The 24,539-nt window shown below is 39.0% G+C and overlaps 1 protein-coding gene across 1 annotated transcript; it reads left to right on the top strand.

The window, feature by feature from the left end:
- Positions 1–5,959: 5,959 nt before the first annotated feature.
- Positions 5,960–24,016, top strand: MAT1A (methionine adenosyltransferase 1A). The gene is made up of 9 exons (XM_010209231.2): positions 5,960–6,139; positions 13,883–13,960; positions 14,751–14,873; positions 16,571–16,683; positions 18,187–18,330; positions 19,657–19,875; positions 22,480–22,662; positions 23,158–23,291; positions 23,914–24,016. The coding sequence occupies exons 1-9, from the start codon at positions 6,046–6,048 to the stop codon at positions 24,014–24,016; spliced, it is 1,191 nt and encodes a 396-aa protein (XP_010207533.1). The 5' UTR covers positions 5,960–6,045.
- The last annotated feature ends 523 nt before the right edge of the window (positions 24,017–24,539 follow it).

Here is a 24,539-nt window from a genome sequence, read left to right as displayed (position 1 = left end):
GCAAAGATGGAATGGGGCTCCATTCTTTCTCATCTGCCCCCTCATCATTTATGGAGGAACCAGAGAATTTGTGATTCTGTTGTAACAGGGCTCCCCAGAAGGACATAACACAAACAAATACTTGTACATTTCTGTGTAGAGATTATAACTTAAACAAGAAAAAAATGCCAGAGACTAAAGGCAGAACTAATTATATACCAGTATGGTTTAATGCTGTCTAAATGAAGCAATAAAAAACAATCATTGTAAAGAAAACCTTAAACTTTAACTAATCTTACTACCCATTTCTGGTACAAGGATGCTAATTTATGATGTCTGATTCAAAAACAGAGACTTCTTTGTTTATCGTTATTATGCAGGACACTGAGGTGATGCCTGTGTTTGTAAACAGGGGTTTAGTTTACAGAGTCTTGAGGAATGATCTCAGGATTGAGCCATAAACAGGCAGGACTTGTATTAAGCAACTAAACAGAAAATTAAGTTGTATTCCATTCTACTTAGAGTCCCAGTTCTGAGGAAATAATGCTCCCTGTGAAATTAGTACCAACACTGCAGCTAACTTTAATGAAAGCAGAATATCATCCCAAAAGTAGCTTTAAATATTTGCTAAGCAGCAACTCAAAGTTACTACTTTATGTATAAGGCCCTAGCACATGGTTTTTCATGGTATAGCCATAAGCAACCTGTTCAAGATGGTTCTGCCTTGAGCAGAGGGTGGGACTAGAGACTGTCCAGCCTCAGACACTCTGTGAGTAAGTGATATGTCAGAATAGAGAATGTGAGGTCAAACAGATGCAAAGGACAAGCGCATGGGAGAGGAGCAAAATTAATTGTTTGCTTTGATGTTAGCAGTGGAAGAACCTGGAAAGACTTCTTAGGGAATGGAAGGGAAGGCAGATGGAAGACATGGCATGGCAGAAGATCTCTGTGAAGTTGAAGGGACTGTGGAGTAAGTTACATAGAATGCACATCAAGGAATTGCTGTGAGTGGAACTGGTGTTCACTCAAAAAATTATAAGGAAATTCAAGAATGCAAGAGGTGAATCACAGTAGTATGCAGAGGTTGCACGAGATCTTGTGCTCCAGAGAAGGAGAAAGGTGAAAGGAAAGAACGAATGCTGGGTGATAAACACTCATCTCAGAGCACACACAACCTCCTTTCCTTCTACAAGGAAGGAAAAAACTGTTTTTTCTGTCTCACAATATTTATTTTTCCCTGGATGTTTATGGGCCAGTGAAATTCTACACCTGCACATCTGAGAGGCCTTGAGCCACTCTCATTTTCAGGTAATAATAGATAGAGGTGAGAATTATGAAGCAGGTGGGAGTTCTGTCTTGAGCTCCTGATGTTCAAGCTCTATTGGTTCTGACCAGGCTTGTCATTCTTCATGTAAAATAAACACAGCTAAACCAATCTTCCTTATGTTAACTTCAAAAACAAAACATCCACCTCCCCCAAACCAAAATGTACAGGCTAAATCAAGTCTCTTCACAAACAAACCAAAAAGCCCTGGAAGACATCCCTGTGAAGCTTGCATTCTTTAGTGCTGATTTCCAATAGCAAAAAAGGTGAGCTGCGGTAACTTCTTGAAAACACACTATTTGTATTTTATGAACCACTCCTAGTAAATGTTAAAAGTAAGCCTTTTTGGGCCCTTTGGTGATAATGGCATTGTAGTTTTAAGTTGCTGTGAAGTGTGAGGTGTCTACAAGTCAGGTCATTGCCCCTTGCATTTGAAAGTTGTGGTGAGACAAATTACATAGCTTAAAAAATGGTTTTACCACAACTGATTCTAGTCAAGCAGAAGTTCCTCAGAGTTCTTGATACAATTTCCTTCTCCCTTTAAAGAAGTCATCTGAAAATTACTGTAGTGGTGAAACAATATGAGTGAATGTGTCAAAACCTGTACTGCTTCCAGTGAAAACGTGATTCTTCTGCAGCTGAAGTGACGACGACAAGGTCTTAAGGACACCTACTTTCTTCCTTCCTCTTCTTCTGTGATAGCTAGAAGTCTTTTATCAGTAAGCAATTTGTTAAGACTCATTTTTTCATTTCTACAGAGATCATTCATCTATGTAGGCTCCATTCTCAGTGGTTTCTTACATAAATGGGATATCAGTAGAGTTAGGAAGTAAAGGGATAAAAACAAAGAAAGGGAAATGTGTTTTAGCCAAAAGGGTATATGCAAGACAAAATGAGGAAAGGACACTAGAGAAGAAGAGAAGATAATGATAGGAAAGGAGAACGTGAGCAAGCAAATAAATCTGGTGAGAATATATCATGAGAGGTCTAGGGTCAAGACAATTTATTGATCAAATCTGATATAGAAAACTGAAATAAGGATTCATTGATGTCAAAATGGAACAAGCAGTGTGTAATTCATTCCAATCCAAGCATCAGACACACTTTGAATGATTAAGAGAATCAGCAGAATCAGTAGCAATCCTTTACAAAATTATTTTCTCAGTTAGATCTTGTTCACATCTTTATTTTCAGGGCTTTCTCAAGGCTGCAGTAAAACCATGCCTTCTGGCAGCTGTTAAGTGTTACATGAACTAGAAAGGGAATAATTTTGTAGAGCCACTATGAGTAAAAGTAGAAAAATATGAAGACTCTTAGAGTTAACAGAAAGATTTGTGTTGCTATTCCAGTGGTTGGGATGGACATTATCATCAATATGAACAAATACTTAGAGTAATACAAAAGGAATCTATTACTTTTACATTGTGGTTTTCCTGTCTTTAGCCTCATTTCAAAGCACAGGAGTCATACCCATTGAGAGGATTTTGCCATTAGGTATCTTCTAAGTGAAGGTCATAGAATGTAGTCAAAAGATATTACGATGATGGGCAATATACAAATTATAAAGAGATATGCAGAGAAACCAACTTTCTTAGGGCTGAATCCCACAAGGCTGTTGAGTATGGCAATAAAGTTAAGAGAAAAGTGGGAAGCCCGTTACATTGCCTGCTGAGTCATTATCAATAACATGGAACAGGGAGAAGTGCTATGGCAATCATTGTACCATCATCTCTTTTTTTTTTCCCTTTTGCATAGGCAGAAGACCTGTGCCAAAAAGACTTGATAGTAGAGGACTAGCTTATGTTTTTACAAATATTTAACAAGTCAAATTGTCTGGGAAGAGGAGCCAAATTAAATATTACCTAACCCTATTGAGTTGGTCACAGATGTTCTAGAACACGCCGAGATGCTTCATGGCCATAGAGCAAATGTGTTGCTCTTCATAGTAAAACCACAACTGGAAGTAGCATAGACTGGAGGTTTTATGTAAGTTAGATGAAATGTAAGGTTTATGTAAGTTAGCTGTGCAGCATTTCTAGAATACCAGAGAGGATATTTTTAATGAAGGGTGACCCACCAAAAGTCTCAAGGATCAATGCATTTAACTAGCTAGAAGTGAGTCCAAAAAGAACTCCAAGCTCAGTGCTCATGTTTGTCAAATGACTTGTATTCTTTAGCATTTTAAGAGCTTGGTTTTAATTTTTCTGTGGGATAAGAGGATTATGTGAAAGGCCTGTTTCTGCATTCTACTCGTTACCTGAAAAACAAGAATGCTGATTCCCAAATTTTGTCCTTAACTTGCACTGAAAACCAAGAAAAAGCAAAACCAGAAGTAAGAGAGAGTGGAATTCCCAGGCTCAGACAATGTTGAGTCTTGCCTGCCTCTGCTGGTGTATTGTTTGTAGAATTTGAATGAAACCTCCTACGTACACAGAGTTTTTGCCAGAGGTCTTTCATCCATTCCCATCATGTCTTTCTGTGCTTCCATAGAATGCTTGCATTTAAGAATGAATGCTTATCACCGGTGTTATTTTACTCTAAAAGTTAATATGACTTTTGAATGTTACCCATTAACTGGGGTTAATGTAATTAGTTACTCTTTGGTCTCCTATATTTTTTAGAAACTCTCCACTTCTAGGTGGTGGTAATGCGTAATTCATTCAGGCTGGAATAGAATCTTCGTGTCAGTGGGGTGATGATAGTTTCCTCCAGAGAAAGCTATGCCTCAGAATGTGTATCTGAGGTGTGAGTTCTGCATTTTTAAGTGCAACCAGCATTCTTCATTCCATGAAATGAATTCTGCACAACAGAAAACCAAGAAAATGTCTTTGAAATGAACCATTCCACATTACAGAGGGGCCAATGATACAGCACATTAATGGTGAACATTCATTCACAGACATTGGTTATTGTTTGTTTTCAGGAATGTAGGCAGAAAGGGAAAATTCTTACATAAATGTGTAGCAATGCTGAAATTTGAATCTACAAGGCCATATAAAGTGGTCTTTTAAAATAATGCTGACCAAAGATTTGAAGTAAACTGTCAGCTTTTAAACTCAAATAAGGATTCATTGCTGTCAAAATTTCAAGTGCTATAGAACAAACAGTGTGTTATTCACTCCAATCCAAGCATCAGGTACACTTTGAATGATTAAGAGAGTCTGATGCAGTGTTCATTGAACTAAAAGGAAATTTTAATTGTGGTAGACCAATGATTTGGTCCAAGATGGAGACTAGGATGGTTTGTGTAAAGGAATTTAGGAAAGTTTGCGGGAACTGGAGCTGTTTAGTCTAGAAAAGAGGAGACTGAGGGGAGATCTTATTAACATTTACAAGTATCTAAATGGTGGGTGTCAGGAGGTTGGGACATCCCTTTTTTTCTATAGTAGCTAGCAACAGGACAAGGGGTAATGGGATGAAGCTGGAACACAAAAAGTTCCACTTAAATATAAGGAAAAAGGATTTCACTGTGAGGGTGAGGGAGCCCTGGCACAGGCTGCCCAGAGGGGTTGTGACACTCCTTCCTTGGAGGTCTTCAAGACCCGCCTGGACATGTTCCTATGCAACCTGATCTAGGTGAACCTGCTTCTGCAGGGGGGTTGGACTAGATGATCTCTAAAGGTCCCTTCCAACCCCCACCATTCTATGATTCTATGAGTTGCACTTTTGTTATAGTGATGCAGTAGTACTGTGCATTTCTTGGATCTGCCCCATGCGTATGTTTTCTTCTTTTTTTTGTATATTAACTTAAAGACACGTGTACCCACAAAATGTCATCTGTCTTCATACCTGTCATACCATCAGCCTATTCCAGACATGAGCCATCTGACAAGAAGAAATTTTCAGTAGCAGAACTGAGCACTGAGTACTCAGAAGTGGCAGTTACTGTACTTTTAAGGGTTATGGAATATAATATGAGAATATGATACAAAAAGAGAATTAAGATGGATCTGAATGAAAAGAGAGGACAGAGGAGAAGCAAAGCAAAGGCTGAAGGAAAAGGTCTGCATGAATGAGAAGCCTTTCTCATGCTGGCTCTTATCAGATGCCTTGTCTCTCAAACGTGCATGAGGATGAAATGAAGATGAAAAAAGTCAGGAGAGAATTCTACTTTTTAGGAGATGAAAAAGTAAGAAGTAAATATAGTCATATGATACAGAGCAAACTTCTCTCAGTCTTTTGCTAGGAAGGATATGTATTTGCATATTATTTTTTACCTATCCCTGTAAAATCACCACACATGGGAGCACAACATAGCTCCCGGAATTAGGGGAGAGACAAACGGAAGAAGCAGCTGACCTGAACTGTCACCAGCCCTCCTGTATTATTCCATGCTCAGCTGAGTTGCTAAGAGAATCAATTTTGCAGGGGTTGAATCCAGTGTGTTTCCAAAAGCTGAGTTAATTAGTGAAAAATCCTAAAGTTAGCTAACTCCCCTGCCAAGAAATGGGCTCTTCCATTTTCCTCACATGATTCTCTAGGCACTTTCACTTTTCCATATATAGGAGCTGCTCAGGGACTGACAGATCAGGCTAGGTAGGGATACAGACTTCAGGCACATGCATACTCCTTGCATGCACGCACAGATGCAAGCGCATGCTGGCTTCACACACTGAAGTTCAAGTTTGTGTAAGAGGTAGTAAGTGAAGACAGAGACAATCCTGCTGATAAAAGACCTTCTGCTTTAAGAGAAGGCACTGAAGGTAGAGCTCTCCAAGAATCCATCAGGAAAAGCATCAATCATGAATGGGCCGGTGGATGGTTTATGCGATTACACGCTGGATGGTGAAGGGGCTTTCATGTTCACATCGGAGTCGGTGGGAGAAGGACATCCAGGTAAGAAACCAGATCAGAATAATGCATAAAAAGAGTAATATTTCCATTTTAAAATGTTTGAAAAGCCCGAAGAAGAATTAATCTGCTCTTAATCTTATTACAGAAGTTGTTTTTAACAGGGCACTTTTAACTTTACTTTGGTTGGACCTTGTCCACACACACTCTAGAACCGCTATCACCAGGGTCCTTCCAGCAGGAGCTGGCGTGCTTTTGCAGGGTGTGTGTTTCACAGAGAAGTGCAGTGGGGTTTATGGTTGCTGCTCCTTCCTTTTCATCTGAATTTCTTTCAGCATGACTGTGGAGACACTACTATATCTGTGATAGACTCAGGTTTCACATATGAATGAGAATGCATAGCTTGCTTCTCAAGTTCCATATCTTTATGGGCCCTGTGAAACTGTCCAGCATACGTGCTATGCTCTAAAACTGTCACCCACGACAGGAATATCTCTAAGCAGGCTATTTTAAAGCCTTTAAAAATCAATGGTCCCAGCAGCTGTACATGGCAAAGTTGCTGTTTTTTTTTCACTCCCCAGTTCATCATCTGATGCAATATATGGAATTGCTTAAGCACCTAGTGGAGAGTTATTTGCTAAACTTTATGTATGGTCAGCAGAGTTTAGTTCAATGTTATTGAAAACAAATGTACACCTGCCATAAACTTGTACCTTATGTCAACAGCGAGTGTTCCCCCAAATGAGGTAAGGAACAGAAGACTGTTTGATGTCCTGAAACAGTGTATTTATTCTAGAAGCTGATTTGGCATCCTGTACCTTTTGCTGCAATAAGGCTTTTTCAGGTCTGTACTCATGTTCTGTGAGCAAATCATAAATGCGTGGAGTGACATAGCAAAGAATAAAAAGGTCAACAGTGACAATTTTATGTCTACAACTCTGATCCTCTTCTGTAATATTAACTTATTACTGCAGATCAAATTCATGGCTGATGCAACTGAGCACCTCTCTGTCAATGTCAAGGTAGCTACATCAGGTTAAGCCAGTTGGAGTTCCATCTGATGTAACACAATTGAAAATGACACCACATTTGGTCCTTGGGACATAGGTCCCATCTCAAATTTAAATATAATGGCATTACAGCAACATAGTGTCATAGGAAAAATAGAATTATGCACTATGGTAATTTTAAAGTGATGGTGGTATTTCCAAAGATGACCAGTCACAACTTATGCTACTGTAATCATTATTTTTAATCCTTTTGGGGCAATAGAAGGTAAGTGGCAGGACAGGGAGAGTTCAACCGAGTCCTTGGGTTTAGCTTTGTCCCCTGGTTTCCCTCCGTTATCAGTTGTCATTGTGTGATTTCTTGTTTTATGATTTAGCCTATTTTTCAGTTCTTGTTCACTTCTTTACTTCCCAAAACTCTGTTGACTGTCAGTAGACTTTCTTTTAGACCCCAGGAGCATTATTTTCCTCCTGAAATACTGGGCAAGCCTTTGAGAAACAATTTTAGCAGCTGTTAACATTTGTGTGCAGCTTATCATCTGACACAGGTTGCCAGATCTCTGGGTGATGTCAGATACAAAGAGGCAACAGAGAGGCTTCTTGTAGAGGGAGGAGAAAACTGTTGATGTTTTCAAGACTCTGGTGCTTATATTTTCTTAAACAGCCTAGGTCTTTGTGTAAGGTACTGAAACACCAAACATCTGTGACAAAGGAAAGATACAGATGTTCCAGATGGAGGGAGGACAGGCTGACAGTAAGTAACTGTGGAGGGCCTGCAAATTCTTGTTCCAGAACACAGCTCAGCAATAGATCTCAACGATCCCAGCACTAATTTTAGTCTCTGGAAGCAAATTTACCCTGACATCCTGGCCAACTCCTATTTTCCTTGTCTGTGGTTTTACACGAGAGATGTAGACATGCTATTCGATTTTTTATCACCCAGGAAAATCTTGGCTAGTTCCTAAAGTGGGACCTGATGTCTGAGGCTGTAGTTGTGCTTCTGACATTATCAGTAGCACTAGAATTTTATAGTGAGTTTTGAGTTGCTCTCTTTGGTACCAAATGGATGATTTATGTGTTCTCAATTATTTCTCTTCTATATGTGATAGTATAATTTTGCTAGAGGGTGTTATGTTAAGTAAAGATCCTGAAACAGACCTTTGCCTGGTGGAAATTTGAATTGTTCTGATTATATTAGCTGGGGATTGAATGGTTTAATGGAGGCTTCTATCTTAATAAACAAAGCAAGAGAAATTACATGCTTATTTATTTGGGTACACAGCCTTATAGCTGTGCAAAGCCTAAGAGTTGTGTATCACCAAGAAGCCCAAATTCCACAGAAGCAAGCAATAGCTGGCAATAATTAACATACAGGTATTACCTATGCTCCCCAAACACTTTATAGAAGACTCCGTTTATCCCATCTTCTCAGTCCACATTTGTTAAAATCACATGGGTATAAAGTTTGAGACTGGCTTCCAGGTCTTTAATCTTGGCATTTAGTGGGGAAATACCAAACATTTTGAAGACTTATGTGTGACTTCTTCATATCCATGTAACAAAAGCACATAGATGGTAGCATGGGGAAGAGAATGAGGGGTTTTTTAGGTAGCTGTTTTTTGTCACTGCCTCGTTTTGCATTGTCCAGTAGCGTATGTTTGTGCTGCACAATGATTTCACCGTGCTTTGAAAGGCCTCGTGTTTCTTTGACACACAGTGTCTTACATGTGCCAAACCACTTAGGAATAATTCCCTCCCCTTCTCTTGCAATTTCCTACAAACAGAGGGTCAGTTTTCCACTAAGTATCAAAGAATTTCTTTAAAAATCTAAGAGAGAAGCACCCTCAGATTTTCAGCCATATCACAACCATGTGTTTATCTTCTGGTTATTGACTGAAAAAACAATCACAAGAAAAACAACCAAACCCCAAACAGAAAATACAGATCTTTCCAGCAAGCTGATGCTTGCAGGTCTTTTATCTAACATTAGATAAACTTAACAGTATCTAACATTTTATATACTTAATGATATACCTAATACATCAGTAAACTGTATCTTGAACAAAGAGAACAGAGGTACAAGATACTTAAACAGTGTAATGTTAGTATTGGAATACCACTGCTGTTAGCATGTTAGTTAGTTAGCTTAAAACTCTTTTAAATAGGAAAAAAATGAAATGCAGGACAATTCAGCTATTTGAAATCACTATAGTGAAACTTGTTTGGGTGGAAAGCACATTTTTTGATGAGATGCTCCTGATATCTGTGCTTCTTCACTGGTTTAATTTTTTACCAGAAAAATAGCATTGCTCAGTTTATCGTATTTTTAAGATATAATTTCATGTTTTAGTTTAAAGTGTTTGTTTTGTTTGGTCAATATAAATAAGATCTCATTAAAGTACTGAATTTTATTTTGATCACAGGTTTTTAAGAAAGTCAACCTTACCTTTTGAAATGTTCAATGTTTATTTTATTTACTACCTGATCAAAGCTAGAAGTGTGTTCATGCCCATTTGCTGTACAGGCAGAGCTTTTTGAAATGAAATTTTCAGTTGTCACTGCTCTTTGTAGATATTTATTTTGTGTTTGTGTGTATGGGGAGTGAATCCATGAAAATGAATTCTTGTGGTGGTCCTGACAACTTGCACATGTCACAGCTTGTGTTAGACTGTTACATAGTCTAGATCCCCATAACAAACTTATGTCCAACTATCTGGAAAACTGTGAAGATCCTTTTAATTCTTGGAGATTACTTTTGTTCTTGAATGCCTCCTTTACTTCATCATTTGACAAGTGGGGATTTGAGTAGAATTTATCACCAGCTTCCCTGGACTCATTCATTCATTTCACAGTTACCAAGAGCTATTTTACAGCTAATTGACATCTCTTCCATAAGTCTGAGTCTGTGGGATGGCTGGATTTCAAGAAAAGAATTGTTCTAATACTTTCCTGCTCAGGTCAAGAAATCCTCAGCCTAGATAGCCCTTTTGCAATATATATCCTATTGGGTGGTAATTCCCTACATGAAGATATGCATGAACTGAGTTCTTACCTCTTACAGCATTTTTTTCAGATGGTAGTGCCTCACCAGAGGCTGTCTATTATGCTTTCCCTGTTTCTAAAACAGAAGGAACAAAAAAAGGAAGGAAATAATGGAAAAACATATCCTGTCACACTTAGCAGCTAATAAGAGGAACAGGGTGGTTGGGAAGTCTAAATAATACAGTGAAGGGTGCACAAAGCCTCCTAAGCATTGCCAAAAATAGAATGCCTGGTTTTGTTTTACACCAGAGGCCTTTACTAGTAGACATGCCTTTAGTTTAATGCATTAATCAGCCAATTATCCAGATAGATTTTTCTGTCCAATTTTAATAGATGTATCTGTATCTGGATTTGGAGCTAGTTGTACTGGAACTGCTGGTTGTTTCACCAACAATCAGATATGACATGGATTGTCAAACTGACTTGTTTCAGCCTTTCTTAATCTGAAGGTAGCTATCAGCACAATATATTAAATTATTGTAGCTTATTATTTTAATGGATTGAATTTTCACATAGATTTTAAAGGCCAGAAGGGACCTCTGATTTATACTCTGATCTGACCTTACACAGGTAATAATGTTTCATTCAAGACTTCTTCCAAGTTGCTAGTAAATGATGGTTGAATTTCATTCTTACTGTTAAAAATACATGCATACCTCTAAATGAATCTTTTCAGTGTCTCTCACCCTTTTAAGCTTTTCCTTTTGGAATCTTCATGTCTCTTTCATTGTCATCTATCAGTTGTAGTTACATGATTGTCCATCAGATAAAGGTTTGTCTTCCACGGTGTTATTTTTAGATTCTTAGCCCTTGATCCCATTGCCTATAAGGATTTCCTCTGGGAAGTTGCCTCTCCTTCAGCCTTTCAACACTAGAGTGAGTTTGATTGATTTCATCCTGCAAGACAGACTTGTCTGATTTTGAGACATTCTCAGTCTGTCCTAAACCTTCCCACAGCTTCTTAACATCATCTTTGGAGTACTATCACCAAAACCTAGTGTTTCTGTAGCAGTCTCCCTAATGCTATTGTATGGAGATAATTTCATTTCAATGGGTGGCTGTTCATCTGCTTTCCTATCATGATCTTTTCAGAGTAGCAGTTTTTTAGGACAGCCTCTCCTGTAAATGTGGAGTATGCTTTTTGTTCACGAGTGTTTACTGCGTTATTTCTCTGAGAGGGACGCAAAAGAACTATTTTCTATCTACCAATATCCATGAAATGCTGTGTATACTAATGATACAGCTAATGCAAAAAAACAACCATGAAAACACTCTTGTTAAATCTCCAGTTATTGATTTCACTGCCTATTATGGCTAATGCTCCCTTGAGACATTTCATTAAAGTTTTACTTCATAAATTAATTTCAGTCACATTATACAAAACCAAAATGAGGTTCTCCGAGGAGAAATAAGGATGCATTAGCCATGTGGGATCACCTGTATTCTTCTTGAATGTTATGTAAAGAATGCATATATTATCCCTGTATATGCCACACAGGGAACTTAGACAAACATGGGACGCTGATAGCTAATGAAGGTGAGGCATGCTTCATGTGAGCAAAGGAAGGGATAAAGGTTGCTCCTGGCAGAGAAAAGAAGAATATGAAACAGTCCCAGTTACTAGAAGTTTCCTGCAGGGCATTGGACCTGCACTAAGAAGGTTATCCTATTCCAGTTGCTCTTTTATCTCACACAGGTAGTAAAGATTATGTATTTTCATCAATAATTGTTGCTTTTATGGTTGAAATTTTGGTTATATGTCCCTATAAAAATGGAAACTCTGCAGAGAGAAAGCAGAGATAAGTTTTAATCACTTCTGCCACCTTTGTCCCAGTCTTGCTAAACAAGGTTAATTTGGAATTCTGTTAATTTGGAATGGTGCCTGAATCCTGTTTGGTAATAATTGTCCCAAATTTTGCAATCCATGTATAGTTCTGGCAAGGCTGAAAGTTCTAATACAACCTATGTTTGCTAATTGTCTTTTGTGTTAGTTCTTTTTGTGTTGAGGTGCTTAACATGAGATTAATTTAAAATAAAAGTGTCAGAATCCCATTTTTTTTTCTCTAGTCTTTGATTTGTCCCTCTTGGCTAAATGTGCACCTTCCTTACAAAAATAAATTAGAATCCGTTTTCACTTGAGGTTAATAGTCTCTGATGACATACTCTTTCAAAACATTGCTTTCCAACAGATTGTGTTGTGAATGGCAAGGCAGCAGCAGATAAATTTGTTGTGCCACACAGAATGTAATGGCCATATCTAAACATGGTGTGCAACACTAGGCTTACAGATATGTGAGCAAAAATACCCTTTTAATGGGGGAGATGTTGTTATGGGTGTTGCCCTATTGTGTTTGTTAGATTGACTATGTAATATCATTAAGATTCGTTATTCATAAGTAAGAAAATAAATAAAGAAAAACAGAAAAAGAGAGAAGGACAAACACAGAACAAATGAAAGAGAGAGAAAGATGAAGAGAAAAGAAAGAAAGAGGGAGGGAAGGAAGGAAGGGAGGAAGAGAGAGAGAAAAAGGGAAGGAAGAAAGAAAGGAGAAAGAGAGAGAGAAAAAGAAAGACAAAGAAAGAAGAAAAGAGAAAGAAAGAAAGATGAAAGAAGAAGAGAGAAAGAAGAAACAGAGAAAGAGAGAAAGAAGAGAGAGAAAGAAAGAAAGAGAGAAAGAAGAGAGAGAAAGAAAGAAAGAAAGAAAGACTCTTACTACAATAAACCTGAGGCTGAAGCCTTTGAATTTGGCATGTAACTGAAGATAAAACTCAAGATTACCTCAGGCAAGCTTCTGTTGGTAACCCCTTCTTGCTTCTGTGTGTGCTGCTTCTTTACCTTAGGTGGAATGCAGGGATTATTTAGGACATGACATTGCAAGATGATAGGAAGCAAGCCAATTGAGAAGCTGGCCAATGGCATCCTGGCTTGTGTCTTAATTAGTGTGACCCGCAAGAGCCAAGGAAGTGATTGACCTACTGTACTGGGCCCCGGTGAGGCTGCACCTTGAAGATTGTGTTCAGTGTTGGGCCCCTCACAACAAGAAAGACACTGAGGGGATGGAGTGTGTCCAGAGACAGGCACCAGAGTTGGGGAAGGATCTGATAGAGAGCAGCTGAGAGAGCTGGAGGTGTTTAGCGTAGAGAGGAGGAGGCTGAGGGGAGACATCGTCACTCTCTATCTGAGAGGAGGTTGTGGTGAGATGGAGGTCAGTCCCTTCTCTCCAGTAAGGAATGATAGGACATGAGGAAATGGGCTCAAGTTGCACCAGGGGAGGTTTAAATTGGAGATTAGGATGAACTTTTTCTACCCAGAGTGTTATTAAACATTGGAAGGTGGTAGAGTCCTCATTCCTGGAGATATGTAAAAGCCATGTAGCTGAGGTGCTGAGGAATGTGGATTAATGGTGGGCTTGGCAGTGAGAGGTGAGTGGTTACTCCTGATGATCTCAAAGGTCTTTTCCAACCAAAATGTTTTAATAGTTCTATACTTACTCCACACTGGAGTGCAGTAAGATAAAGTTGTAGTCAGGTTACACCTGTAAGTAAATTCTCCATTGCATCTACTGACTTTGCTTCTAGGATATTTCATATGTCTTTCTGTTTAGCTGGGTTAAATGCTCCAGATATTGGCAATAAAAGAATTCCTTACTGAAATGCCTACCTATTCAAAGTGATGCAAACAGTTCACGTTTTGTATTGAGTGCTATGGTGTTTGAATTCCATCTTCGGTGTCTTGCAGATAAAATCTGTGATCAGATCAGCGATGCTGTACTAGATGCCCATCTCAAACAGGACCCAAATGCCAAGGTTGCTTGTGGTAAGTTGTTGGCTGCTTTACTTTAACTCATGACCCAGTCACTATTCTCTTTTTTTTATGATATTTGCAAAGAGCAAGCTCTTTGCTCTGATGCTGTCATTTGCTAACTCATTTTACTCTCAAAATATTACAAGGTCATTACAGTCCTCAAGAGAAGGAAAGTTGAGAACAGTTACAGTTTTTATGAAGATTGTAGGCTGTAGAAGGGTGGAATGGTTCATGTTGTGTGTGGACTGAATTTTCCCTGGAGAAATGGGTCTGGCTTAACTACTGTAGATTTTTGAAAGAATATTTGAATGTTTTGTTGAAAAGTTCATTTACTGTGTTTAATGAAGTACTATTTTTTCAGTCCAAGTCCCCATAACTGCTTGACTTTTTGAGATCTTTTCAGAAAGAGTTGGAACATCAGTTCTCGGGTCATTAACTCAGTTCATGTATTATATGACTAAAACTCACCTTCAAATTTTTCCTCCTGGGACTGGAGGCCAGTTTTTGAAGTAGCTGTTGAGTTTCAGTTAGCCTCAGTCTTACATTCTGAGATTATGTGGATTTTGAAATCACACCTTAATGCTAAATTTCTCCCAAGTCTTTGCATATCACTGAATCATGCATTCCCAGTGTTTTGACTTTGCCAGTTGTAAATTGGACACATTAGTCTTTTTCTTGCTTTCAGAAACATGATGGATATGCAAAGAGTTTGTTACAGAAGGAGCTAATAATGATGAAGCTATTTGTCTTTGTAGGCTGGGTTATTCTGCTGTTATAATCTTGTTTCCATCTCTTCTTTCAGAGACAGTGTGTAAGACAGGAATGGTGTTGCTCTGTGGGGAGATCACATCTCGTGCTATTGTGGATTACCAACGAGTTGTCCGAGATGCAATTAGACATATTGGCTATGATGATTCAGCTAAAGGTTGGTGGAAAAACTGTTAAGTCCTTGAAGATCAAGCAATAGGCAACAGCAAAACAGGTCTGTCACCACCTCCATATTTGGGCTTTAGCAAGCCTGATAAAAACTCAACATCCTGTGTGAAAGCTGCTTACATGGTGCCACGTGATACAATTTCTGGCTTTATCCCAGTAAGTAGAAAACCCATTGCATCTTAGATAAAAGTGAAAGGGAGTGGGCAGAATATGCTTTGAACTGTGTTATTAGGCCAGAATAGTTAAGTTCAACTTAAGCCACAGAATCTACCACTCCTCCAGACTTGCGAGAACTCGAATCTTGGTTATTCATTTGGCAAGCCCATCAATGCGTCTGGTGCAAAGGAGAGGGAAGAAGAAACAGTTCGTGTTGTTGTACCATTATCTGTTTGTGCTGTGGTAGCATCTAGAATTCCCAGGTGTGATGCAGGTTCTCACTGTGAAAGGTGCTCTGTTAGCTCTGAACAACTCCTCCTACGCTGAGGAGTGTGCAGTCCAAGTACAGTTTGTGTAATGTGCAAAGGGGGAAAAAGACAAAGTGTTTTATATAGCAGACACATTTCACTTTTTGATTTGCCAATGTGTCTGTTTATACATTACAAATATTCCAAGTACACTGTTACGGCAAAGTGTGTCTTTAAGAGCTTTTGTTTTTAAAAGAATAAGTTGTTTCCTCCAGTCCTTTAATTGCCATTGAATTCACAGGGAGCCTGTGGTGGGAGAATGCTATAGCAGCACATCTGCAGGTTACTTACACCATGTAACAACACTGCTTTCAGAAAATGTTGGCAAATCTAGTAGGTCATAAATCTTTTTATCCTAACTGACAGAAATGATGAGGAGAGATGCAGTGATTGAGTAAAAACCCATTTCTATGCAGAAGAAAAAAGCTAAATCAAGCAACTGCACACAGAAATAGGACTTTCTTCTCTATGTAGCCTACTTAAGAGAGGGTGAAGAGCATTCTTCAAGTGGATCAAATGTATATGGACACATATATATGTTGTATTGGCTGAACATGGGTTTGGTCAGCAGCTGCCTGTAGCTACATTTCTAGGAAAGGTCGGATTTGGAGAGGAGCAAGTTGCTATTAATATACCTAAGAACAGGTGGAAAATTTTACCACAATCTTCTGTGAGTCTTTTAAAAACTTTCCTTTTGATCTTTAAAACTAATGTGAATTCCCACTTCCAGATTTGCTGTGACAGTTGAATCTGTTTCTTCCTCTGTGGCTCTCACATAAACTCCCACAAGAGATTTAGGTATAGACATTACATTACATGTATAACAAAGAATGTTTCAGAGACTAGAGCCTTCGGTTGCTGAAAACATCAGCTCCCAGATATCTATATAGAGGTTTTTAACAGTATTTATTTGGGAGAAGCTCACTATTTACTTTTTTGACTAGTTTTCTGCAGTTAACAATTCATAATCTGGATTGGTTTGGCACAGGTGGGTGCCAATGCAAGAGAAAGCAAGCAGTAACAAGCAATAAAGGCAACTCTATAGACCCTACTCCCTCCCCCCCAAAAAAGGTTTCAAGTGTTGTATTGACAAAATAATAGCAGTTAGGCTTTGAGATGCGAATGTGGTATCCTTCAGAATGAAAAATATGTCATGGTTCCACGTTGCTTTCCTTAATTGTGACAGGAAAAGCTAATTCACTACTATTCTTTTTCCAAATAGGCTTTGACTACAAGACTTGTAATGTCTTAGTGGCACTGGAACAGCAGTCACCTGATATTGCCCAAGGGGTTCATTTACACAGGGATGAAGAGGATGTTGGTGCTGGAGATCAGGTAGACAGACCATCATGTCTAAAACATCAAAGCTGTTTGAATGGAAAAAGTTTACCCTATCTTATTACCCTGTTTTCTGTATCAAAACCCATGTGAAGACTTCCATGCTTCCATCTTGGGCTACCTCAGAATAAAAGCCCGTATTTCTATTAAAACAGGGGGAATTTCTCTGAGGGCAGACTTAAATGGGTGTTTATTGTAGCACTCCATGCAAGTCAGGAGAGGTCTGGCAGTTTGTAGTAGGTGAAGATGTGTCCTTTAGTACTTGGTAAAGGTTTTTTACTTATTGTATTTCATGTTTTAGTTGAATATCTTTAGATTCATTTGACCATTCATCTTACATCCGGGCTTGTCTTGTAAGATGGAATAAACAAAGGATCTTTTAACTTTCACAGAGCTCTTGAGATTTTACACAGCAGAAAAATCAGGCAATGTTTCAACTGTCTTCTACCACAAAGGCAAATACACCAGACTACTTTTAATTCCCACTTATTTCCCAGAGGCAGCTACTGTAATAGGTGTTCCACATAATTAAGGCTGTCCGGGCTGCATTTCTATGAGCCAAATAACACATGTAGGTAATTATGGTGTATTCTCAAGAGAAAGATGCTAACATAAAAGCTCTATAATTTGAGTGATGCCAATATGAACGGGTTTAACATTTACAGTAGTTATCGTTAGTAGCAATATCTAGTTTATAAAAATGCTGTTGAGAACCATAACTAGAGATATCAGAGTACAGGAGCCAAGCTAATATTGCTTAAAACCCCACTGAGGACTAAATTAAGATGCTTTTATGTTGTCATGGGGACATAATACTACATGAGATGAAAAGATATCTAACTTTCTTTGACACTTTGATGACTTCCTTTCCCGTTATATCAAAGTACCTTCCTCTTGATTTTCTTTTCTTTTTTGTTATCACAACGTGCACTGGATGAGGTGAAAGAAAATGCTCCTAATTCTATGTAACAAATGTTAATCTGATGCAAGGAACACAATTAAATAACAGTAGAAACTGTGACTAGAAGCATGTGGCTTTGAAAATCTGAGGCAGGTGGAATGGCGTGTCCTTCATGGAGTTTTCACATCCCTTGCCACTGAAATTTCATGTGCAAGCTGCTGTATAAGTCTGACTGTATTCATACATAAAAACCTCTGCAACCTCTTTAGAGCTAACGTTAACACCTTTCCTATGACAGAATAGTCCTGAAAATGTTTTGCTCTGATAGTTGTTTTTTTCTTTTCCTGAGAAAATAAATCTTTTTTTTTTCCCCAGAAACGTCTCCATTTTTGTCCAGATTTCCAGCTCTAGTGAATGGTTCTAGGAACGTGGTTTTGTTCTTATTCTACTGTAACATGTCAGAGCCTGATCTGAGTTTAGGCTCTTGCACTGTAATGTAAACCTAAGGGTACTGTTTGCTCTTTGCTTCAGAAGAAATCTTGTTGCCTTTAGTTGTGGTGCTTTTAACTGTGATTGAAGTCTGTCTTCTCCTCCTGTAGGGTTTGATGTTTGGTTATGCAACAGATGAGACAGAAGAATGCATGCCTCTAACGATTATTCTTGCCCATAAACTGAATGCCAGGTTAGCAGAGCTGAGGCGTAACGGAGAGCTTCCTTGGCTGAGGCCTGACTCTAAGACACAGGTAAATACTACTTTGGATAGTCCAGATAATTGAAAACTAACACTTTTTCTTTCTAGAAATCTTAAATATTTGTCAAAGCAGCAATTGATGGTGTTCAGAGTATCAGGATAACCTACAAGTTGCTAATAAAGCCTTTCCACTGCTTACTTGACTGTCTCCTTGACCGTTGGAAAATGATTAACCTGTATCAGAGTACTAGGAGCACTTAACCACCTACCAGTACAGAAACATTTAACCCTTCAGACCTAAGTGGTCTGTGCTTGTTGAAAAAGGGCCAGGAGATCAAAAGGATTTGGGAATATTTTTGTATTTTGGGGTTTGAACTGGCCTTTTTGAAGATGCAGAACAGAAATTTCTGAGGCTTGTGGGTTTTGCTGGAAATCTCAACCATTTGGACACATTTTGGACAGTTTGGTAGAAAATCAGATGACCTTTTTATTTTTTCTCAGCATAGCAAAAATTAAGCATTCAAAAATAGGTTTAATTTCTGATACCTTGGCAACAATGTGAGCAGTGATCATTATAATGTCAGCTTTGACATTTTTGCTACAGTTTTGCTACTAAAATAATGTAGCATGACATTTACTGTAGACAGTAATATATTTTATAGAATCATAGAATCACAGAATGGTAGGGGTTAGAAGGGACCTTTAGAGATCATCTAGTCCAACCCCCCTGCAGAAGCAGGGTCACCTAGATCAGGTCGCATAGGAACATGTCCAGGCGGGTCTTGAAGACCTCCAAGGAAGGAGCCTCCACAGCCCCTCTGGGCAGCCTGTGCCAGGGCTCCCTCACCTCAACAGTGAAATAGGTTTTTCTTATGTGTAAATGGAACTTTCCGTGTTCCAGCTTCATCCCATTACCCCTTGTCCTATTGCTAGATACCACTGAAAAAAGGGATGCCCCAACCTCCTGACACCCACCCTTTAGATATTTATAAATGTTAATAAGATCCCCTCTCAGTCTCCTCCAGACTAAACAGCCCCAGTTCCCGCAACCTTTCCTCATATGAAAGATGTTCCAGTCCCCTGATCATCTTGGTGGCCCTGTGCTGGACTCTCTCCAGAAGTTCTCTGTCCCTCTTGAGCTGAGGAGCCCAGAACTGGACACAGGACTCCAGATGAGGCCTCACCAGGGCAGAGTAGAGAGGGAGAAGAACCTCCCTTGACCTGCTGGCCACACTCTTCTTGATGCATCCCAGGATGCCATTGGCCTTCTTGGCCACGAGGGCACATTGCTGGCTCATGTTCAGTTTATATCAAACTTATTATTTTAGAGTAACTTCTTTTCTTTGTTGGGGTTCCTCTTTCTCCCTGTTCTATTCAGGTCACAGTTCAGTATATCCAGGAGAATGGAGCAGTTATCCCTGTGCGTGTTCACACCATCGTGATATCTGTGCAGCATGATGAAAGCGTTTCGCTGGAGAGCATGCGCAGGACTCTGAAGGATCGTGTCATCAAAGCTGTTGTCCCTGCAAAATACTTGGATGAGAAAACTGTTTATCACCTTCAACCTAGTGGACGTTTTGTTATTGGAGGGCCTCAGGTTTGTGTTGCGTTGTTTCAGTGCTTTTATCAGCTTGCCTTTGTCACTGGGTGTGTGTCTTAAATGCTTTCTCATGGAAAGCACTCCTTACAGGGAGTTAGAAAAGAGGAGGTGTACTTCTCTTACAATGAACCTGATTTTCAGATCTGTATAGCTCACAGTGTTTTCCTGAAACCAACGAGAGCTGAAGCTGTTAATCTATTCTGAAAATCAGCCCCTGATAGGCTTCTCCCGGTGAGCAAATAAATATTGCTTTTTGTTTATCTCTGCAGTGCAGCAGCTGGGGTTTAGCACTTGATCCTGTGCTCACAGAAGTCAGGCAGAAATTCCACACTCTTTTGGATCAGGACTTCTGAGATGTAGGTTTTGAAAACAAATTCACCTTCCCCAATAGTTTAGTCCTTTCCTAATGTTTTAGTCTTCAGTTCCCTCCAGAATTATCACAGCAAAATTTCAAAACCTCTTCCTGAAATTAAGTCTGGTTTTACAACAAATCCAAGCAGACATTGTTTCTTTGCTGCTCAAATTCATTCCTTTCCTGGAATAAGCCAGAATGATTTCTCAAGTGCTGTGTCTTTTTTACATCAGTGCCGTGGAAAAGATAGGAAAGTGTTGAGATTAACTATTATCATAATGATTATTAAGCAGTAATTTTGTGTACATTGACATCATAGACTATGGAACTATAGATGTAGAATGGATGGGCAAACTTGAACTGTAACTTGGAGCAAATGAACCAGTGCATCAATCATAGCTACATGCAAAAAGAAGGCTGCACACAGGAAAATTATCAGGTGTGCACTGAACTGCACCCCTCAAAGGTGTAGTATAATTACATTTGGTAAGCCAGTCAGAAACACCTTTTCTGCCCTTGTGATGGAACTGTATAGCTTAGATTTGCACAGGCAACCACCAGGCACATTGCTGTATCTGTTTGCAGCTTTTTAAACCTGGGCTAGGTTTATTTAGTGTGGGTCAATCTGCCTGTGTGTCTATGGCCTTACAACTGCTATTACCCCTTGTGCAATCAATCTATAACAGCATTGCAGCAACCAGAAAATAACTTGGCTTCCATGTCTTGGACTTTCTGATGCTAGCTACAGAAGGCTGAATTAATCTCTAGCTTGGTTCATCTAAGGAAGACACATGTATTTCACCTGGGGTTTCCAGGTGGTGGTTTTGAGCACAGTGCTACCCTGAATTCTGGCTACAGCAAAAGTACTAAATTTTAGTAAAAAAGTTAGTAGTTTTGCTGCTATCACCATGTTCTCAACAGCAATACCCACTGATATTGTCAGGACGTTACAAATCATCACAAATGTGACTTCCACACACTTTATAAATGCATTTGTGCTCTTTCATCGCCTTAAAAATGAGAGGTGGGTTTTTTTATCCCATTTCCTTTCCTTTCACTCAGTTCTGCAGTTGTCATGGTGGCATACAAGGTGTTCTCATTGCAACTGTCTGTGCCATCAGAAATGAAGTTTTCAGTCAAGTAGAGGAAGCCCAGGAGGACCATATCCTTTAGACAAGTTCAGCCATCAGCATTTCACCATTAAATCTTGCTGCTTTCTTAGCAGAATGGAATGAACAATGCCAAAGATTTTCTTCTGTGTATATCCACAGTCTTTCTAAGAAAAACTTGTGCTTGCCATGCAAACATTCCAGCAGCTGAATTTTCTGACATCATATTCTGTAGACAAAGAATTTCCAACCCGCCTACACAGATGGAGACTAAATTTCAAATTGGACCATGTTTCCTTTTACATCAGAAAGCTTAAGCGTTTAGTAAACTGAGGGAGTCAGGTATTTATTCAGGTACTCATCAGCTAGCCAAGATTAAATGAAAATATCAGGTACTTGTGAGGAGCAGTCAAGATGGCTGTGTAGGCAGCTCGAAGGTTATCTGCATTTCCTTATTTAGTATTTTAGAATATTCTTCTGTAAGTATCTGTTCCTAATCTTTTTTTCACAGTGTGTATAGTTTAGACTATAAATATTTTGGTGTTGGAACTGTGTTTTTTAGTACATATTTGTATGACAGTCTCTGTAATGTATTGAGTGCCAGCTTCCATGTAGTGATGTCTGAGGTAGCACTGACATATAATGGTAACTACAAAAAACAGTATTCACACAACTTCAGATTTTGACCAAAAGATGTAGAAGCCTGATTATTATGAATTATTTTTTGACAGTGTAACATCTCTCAATGGTTCCTATATGGCATGTAGTATGTTAGCAGTATTCTGTATTCAGTTTGGATGCAGTAGGTAGGCCAGTTCTAAACCAAAGGTCCCAAATTGCCTGGAATGCTTACTTTTGAAACAAACAGTGCATACTCTAGTTGTGTGTGTGGAAACCTGTTTGCTTGATTGCCACACACTATTCACGAATGATTTGTCTCATGCGTCTGACTTTAAAGAGCATTTGTAGCCACTGTTGCAGCTTGATGAGACAAGTTCATTCCTTCAGCTGCCCTTCAGCAATCCATATGTAGTGAAGGAACTTGTCGTAGTCTTCTGAAGGATGCGTGGCCTCCTTCAGAATAAACTAGATTGTAAAATAAACTAGATTGTAAAATGGACCAATTCTTTCCTGATTCAGGGTGATGCTGGTGTTACTGGTCGAAAGATCATTGTGGATACCTACGGTGGCTGGGGAGCCCATGGAGGTGGAGCCTTTTCTGGCAAAGACTACACAAAGGTGGACCGCTCAGCTGCATATGCAGCCCGGTGGGTGGCCAAGTCTCTGGTGAAGGCTGGGCTCTGTCGCCGTGTTCTGGTTCAGGTATGCTTTTTTATCAACGTGGCTTTACCTTCAAAAAGATTTATTCCCTTTTCAGCTTTACCTTCAATACACATCATATGAGATGCTGTAGTAGAAGCAGTCTTGTCCGTGGCTTGGGACCATGGGCTTTGGGACAAAGGAAGACCTTGATGTGCTCAGTTCAAGACCACTGTACTGTCATTAATCGCCTATTACCTGCTTCTTAAAACTTTTCATTTAGCTTTCATTTTATTGTCTGTTTTTCTGAACATTTACTGAGTCCTTAAACCTCTGGGGCTTACTGTCATGGAAATATGCAGGAGACTGGATGGTTTAGAAAGTGAACCAGAGGCCTCAGCATTTTCAAAGTTTTCTCTTTTTTCTACAAGCACGGGTTGTGCAAATATGGGAAGTGAAGGAAAGGGCTTAGTTTTCCCAAGATTGTTCATGAATAAATGCCTTCTTCTGTTGTATACTTCTGTTTATTTGCTAACTCTGGTGTCTTTTTTGATGTAGGTTTCTTACGCCATTGGGGTTTCTCATCCACTGTCCATTTCCCTGTTCACTTACGGAACTTCCCAAAAAACAGAGAAAGAGCTGCTGGACATTGTGCACAAAAACTTTGATCTTCGTCCTGGAGTCATTGTTAGGTATAGAAACACACAGAAAGGAAAATATCTTGGTGATCACGTCCTAGAAATGATTTCTTGCAGAAGCATTAGATATTACAATTTAAGAGTCTGCCTCCTGAAAGAGGATGGGATTGTTCCTCGCACTACAATAATTTTGTCAGTCTTCAAAGTTGATCCTTTTATGGATCTAGCAGTGTGCCCTCTGTTTTAAGATAACAGGTGTACCTCTCAAGTTTAATATTAAATGGATGCTTTCAGTATTTGTCCTTATATAGTCTGTGGAATTCACATAAAATAACTTTTGTATTGCAGTAATCTGAAGTTAATTGGTTGTGAAAAAGGAATTTTACAAAATTCCTTATTTTACAAAAGGAATTGGAGGCCATTTCATATTTTCTGTTAAAATTAACATTTCTCTATAATCAGGACTTTACTGGAGCTCTAGAGGACTTCACATTTCAGTTTTGTTGTCACTTTTATGGTTCTCCATTGGACTTGTTCACCAGTATGCTTGCAGCTCCAGCACACGCTTGCTTGACTAAGAGCGTAAAATGGATAGCAACATCAGGATTTTTAATGGTAGTTATCATAAAGTATCTTAATACGAGGAAATTTCTCTTCTTTGTTTTTATACACACAGGGATTTGGACCTAAAAAAGCCCATTTACCAGAAGACTGCATGTTACGGTCACTTTGGAAGAAATGAATTCTCGTGGGAGGTGCCTAAAAAACTTGTGTTTTGATACTAGCAGTCGTCCTCTAAAAAGAGAAAGAAGGAGAAATCCACTAATTATGAGGATGCTTCCAAAAATCAAATTTGACAGCTTTGTATTGAACAAAAGGAATTTTAGATTTTTAAATGGAAAGATAGAAAAGGGTGTTTTCTTGGAAATTGATTCGGTTTTTAACCCTCAGTGTCTATCATTATCTAAGAGATAAAGGACAGTCTGTTTTTTTTTTTTTTTAATCAGCATAAGGCAACAAAATACAGTTTACTTTCTATTGCTGCTCTGTTGGTTCTTTTGTTAAAGGCAAAAAGTTTGACTCAGGTACACAAACCAACAGCTGAACCTCAAACCTTTCACAGGCAAAGGCGAAAATGACTTTTCGTGACTCTGACTAAGGATCAGCAGATCTCTCGCTTCTGATTAGACAATGGGAAATTCTGGGGTCCAATTTCCTTACAGGAGTAATTGCATTGCATACAGCTGGGGGTTGCTTTGGTGGGAGGAGGCTGAATATCATATAACTGTATCTCAGCATCTT

This window comes from Colius striatus, chromosome 8 (assembly GCF_028858725.1).
Source record: "Colius striatus isolate bColStr4 chromosome 8, bColStr4.1.hap1, whole genome shotgun sequence".
NCBI lineage: Eukaryota > Metazoa > Chordata > Aves > Coliiformes > Coliidae > Colius > Colius striatus.
The sequence above is the reverse complement of the archived record's forward strand: the minus strand, read 5'-3'. Positions and strand labels throughout refer to the sequence as shown.